The sequence below is a fragment of the Mandrillus leucophaeus genome, unplaced genomic scaffold (assembly GCF_000951045.1).
Source record: "Mandrillus leucophaeus isolate KB7577 unplaced genomic scaffold, Mleu.le_1.0 Scaffold379, whole genome shotgun sequence".
In the NCBI taxonomy this organism is placed as follows: Eukaryota; Metazoa; Chordata; class Mammalia; order Primates; family Cercopithecidae; genus Mandrillus; species Mandrillus leucophaeus.
The window spans coordinates 136096-139916 of NW_012104020.1; the positions used below are offsets into that span (position 1 = coordinate 136096).

At 48.8% G+C, this 3821-nt stretch overlaps 1 protein-coding gene across 2 annotated transcripts in view; it reads left to right on the top strand.

Moving 5' to 3' along the window:
- PIPOX (pipecolic acid oxidase) overlaps positions 1–3821 on the top strand; it is a 21282-nt gene that overhangs the window by 7229 nt on the left and 10232 nt on the right. Inside the window, exons 1-2 of one of the 2 annotated variants that reach the window (XM_011990355.1) lie at positions 52–261; positions 1812–1960. In XM_011990355.1, coding sequence (XP_011845745.1) covers positions 148–261; positions 1812–1960 — 263 coding nt within the window. In that variant the 5' untranslated portion in view covers positions 52–147. Of the gene's footprint in view, positions 1–51; positions 262–1811; positions 1961–3821 lie in introns of those variants that run through there. The other variant, XM_011990353.1, reaches the window with a different exon arrangement.

The window sequence follows — 3821 nt, forward strand, 5'->3', positions numbered from 1 at the left end:
GGAAGGAAGGGGGAGGACACGGCCCCAGGGCATTGTGGGAACACTGGCCAGGCTGGACTTTGCCTTCCTCCTCGTCCTTCAGCCGGGAGCCCATCTTTGTTTGCCTTTGCCTTTGAGGCTCTGTGGCTGTGGGGCTGAGTGGGCATCATGGCAGCTCAGAAAGATCTCTGGGACGCCATCGTGATTGGGGCTGGGATCCAGGGCTGCTTCACCGCATACCACCTGGCCAAACACAGGAAGAGAGTCCTCCTGCTGGAGCAGGTACTGTGTCCCTTCTGCACCCCCGGCTGGAAGGACTGTCCTAGCCTCCTCCCCTGCAGAGGGGTTTTCAGAGCCAGCAGGCTACAGGGCAAGGCCAAAGGGCCTGAATCATCAAAAATTCTGTGTAATTTGTATCTTAGCTGCCTAGTGTGTTTCATGACAATTCAAAGAAGTTTCACATCCCTCACACCCACATTGGGTTTCTAGGCACATTTCCTCTTTCTACTGCTTCCCAGTTCCTGCCCTTGACCAAGCGTCCCAGGCCCTGTTCTCTTCCTTCTCACTGCTCTGTCCCTTCTGCACCCAAATGGTTGATCACTCCCCCAAGAAAAATAATTGGTTCTTCTCTGGGTAACCTAAAGTAAAGATAATTTTGCCTAGAGGCAAAGGTTGATTTATCCACCTAAGAGGTAGGATTATGTCCTGCATATTCCTGGCCTCTCACCCCAGAACCCAGCAGAAGCTACTGTTTTTTCGGTTTTGTTTTGGTTTGGTTTTTTTTGCCACCTCCAGATAATAGCAGCCTCCTTGTTTGACACGTGATAAGTGAGACTGAGGTCTTATTTTTCCTGCTATGCAGTGCAGTCTGCAGTGACCACTGCATCTGCTGGTGGGCCCTGTGTGTCTGTGGGGTCCTTTGAGGACAGGGCCACCCAGCTATCATCAAAGCTTTCCACTGCAGTGGGCTCTCCCTTTCCATTCTGCCTGCAGTTACCCAGGCTGGCTATGGTTTGCTCTTCTTGGTAATGAGCCAGAGTATTTAGAAACCTTCTTCATTTCTCTATCAGTTTTCTCAAAGCCCAAGGGATTCCTGGTTCATCCTCTCAGGAAACTCATTGTTGCTGAATCCTGAGGTGGTTCTCTTACCCTGAGTGATCTGTAGCCACAGAGAAATAAAGTCAGCATCAGTTTCCTTGTTCATAAAATGAAGGGGCTAGACTAGTTGAACTGGAAGGTTTTTTCTAATTTTTCTTCGTTATGAATCTAAGCGAGGTGAGATTGCAGCAGGATGGTTGAAGACTAGTTAACAAAGGACCTTCTTTCTGGATGTGAACAGTGTTAGCAAAAGGAAGCCCAAGTTAGTGCTATTGAAGAACTTCTATCTTGATTGCCAAGTCAGTAACTTGGTCATGAAGAGAGAATTTGGAAAGATTGTATGGATTTTTTTTTTTTTTTTTTTTTTTGAGACAGGATCTCACTCTATTGCCCAGGCTGGAGTGCAGTAGTACTATCATAGTTCACTGCAGCCTCAAACTGCTGGGCTTAAGCAGTCCTCCTACCTCAGCCTCCCAAGTAGCTGGGACTACAAGTGCCACCACACCTGATAGTTTTTAAATTTTTGAGGAGACTGGGTCTTGCTATATTGCCTAAGCTGGTCTTGCATTCCTGGCTCAAATTATCTTCCTGTGTATAATCCTTCCCCAGATTGTGTGGAAATATTTGAAGGATAAATGGATCCTGGTTGACAGCACACGCAGAGATGGCTTCTAACGGGGGATGCAGCGTGAGGGGTAATGGCTTCCATCATCTCTCTTGTTTTCCACTTCCAGTTCTTTCTACCACACTCCCGAGGAAGCTCCCATGGACAAAGCCGGATAATCCGAAAGGCATACCTGGAAGACTTTTACACCCAGATGATGCATGAGTGTTATCAGATATGGGCCCAGTTGGAGCACGAGGCTGGAACCCAATTGCACAGGTGGGCTGTGGGAGGAATTCCTTGAATCATGGGGCTGTGCACCTGCAGGTGCTTTTAGTGTGTGAAGTGGCAGTGCTATGGAACATTTGGAATGCAAAGGGAGGGACACAAGGCCTCAGGAAGTACCAGATGCATGGAAGAGTTCTGCTGTCGTGGTGGTCACCCCACAGGTCCAACTGACTCTGGTTAGGCTCTGCGTTGCAGGACTGGGTTCAGACCATGTGTCCAAGGCTAGTAGAAGCGGTAATGGAAAGCCTGCTGGCAAGGTACCGTGTGGCAGATGCCCTGAGTGGGGCAGGAGTCTGCTGGAGAGTGTATTTTCAACTCTGTGGAGGCCTCTGCAACTCTTTTAGGGCAGGGGTTGAGATACAGGAGGAGGCTGCTTTCAGGATTCTTTTTTTTTAAATTATTGATGGAGTCTCGCTTTGTTGTCAGGCTGGAGTGCAGTGGCACCATCTCGGCTCACTGCAACCTCCACCTCCCGGGTTCAAGCGAGTCTTCTGCTTCAGCCTCCCAGGTAGCTGGGACTACAGGTGCATGCCACCACACCCAGCTAATTTTTGTATTTCTAGTAGAGACGGGGTTTCACCATGTTGGCCAGGCTGGTCTCGATCTCTTGACCTCATTATTCGCCCGCCTCGGCCTCCCAAAGTGCTGGGATTACAGGCGTGAGCCACCGCTCCCGGCCCAGGATTCTTTATAGTCCAACCAATATCCTAACTTTTCCTGAGGGGTCCTCACCCCTTGTAGCAACCCTATAAACCCATTTTGTTCTCTCTGAGTTCCTTTTCCTGTAGGAACAAAATGGGGACGTTCCCCAGGCTGGATTGCTTGCCAGGGAGTGAGCCTGCACCTCTTTCTCTGCTACCTTCATGGCTCTCTCCAACCCTTGACCTTTCAAATACTCACGGGAAAGAAAGCCAATAATCTGTGATGCAATGGGAACTTTAACCATCCCGCCTCCCTCCCACCTCCTCTGTGACTCTTAACTGAACTTCCTACAAACCCTGGCTCTACCCTATAGGGTGGTGGTTATTTTAATGGCCAGGAACCAAGAGGTTAGTGTTCTGTTGCAAAAATACCATTATCTTAAGAAAAAAGTGAAATCCATTATGCAAATCAGCCAGGGCAGCTAATTACAGATTTATTCAGAGGCAGCTAATGCACCCAGCACCCAAATAAAGGAGCATGTCTTGCTGGGGGGTGGCCTGGCAGAGGGACCCTTCTCTGTCAGTTGTCTGTGAATACTGCTGAGTATCTTTTGCTAAGAGACTCGCCCTGGGCCTTGGAGGGCACACTTCTTCCCAGCACACAATGAGACAACTAAGACTTGTTAGAGTGTCTGGAATCTTTCCGAGGGAGATGATTCTGGAGGGAGACAGGCTTAGGTTTGACTTTGTGCTCTATTTCTCACCAGATATGTGATCTTGGAAAAGTTTCTTGACTTCTCTGTGCCTCACTTTTTCTCATAGGGCTCTGAGAGAATTAAATGAGACTTTTGTGAAATACTTGGCCCAACGTCTAGCACCTTTCAATAAGGGGCAGTCCATTCCATCCATTCTGGGTCAGCTGCATCCTGTTCCATTGAGCGACAGGGGGAGGAAAGGCAGGAGGAGACAGATGGGTGCAACAACCACAGATTCCAAGGGGAGTGGCAGCAGGAAAGAGGGAGAGGGATCCTTGGGTAGGAGACTCTTAGAAGCGCACAATCCTCCTCTTTGCCAGGAGGACAGGAATTTGGAAGGGCTTTGGAACCGGACCTGGCTCTAAATCTCAGCTCTGACACACTCAGCTGTGTGGTTTGGAACAAGTTGTCGAACCTCTGTTGAGACTCAGTTGCTTTTTTTTTTTTTTTTTTTGA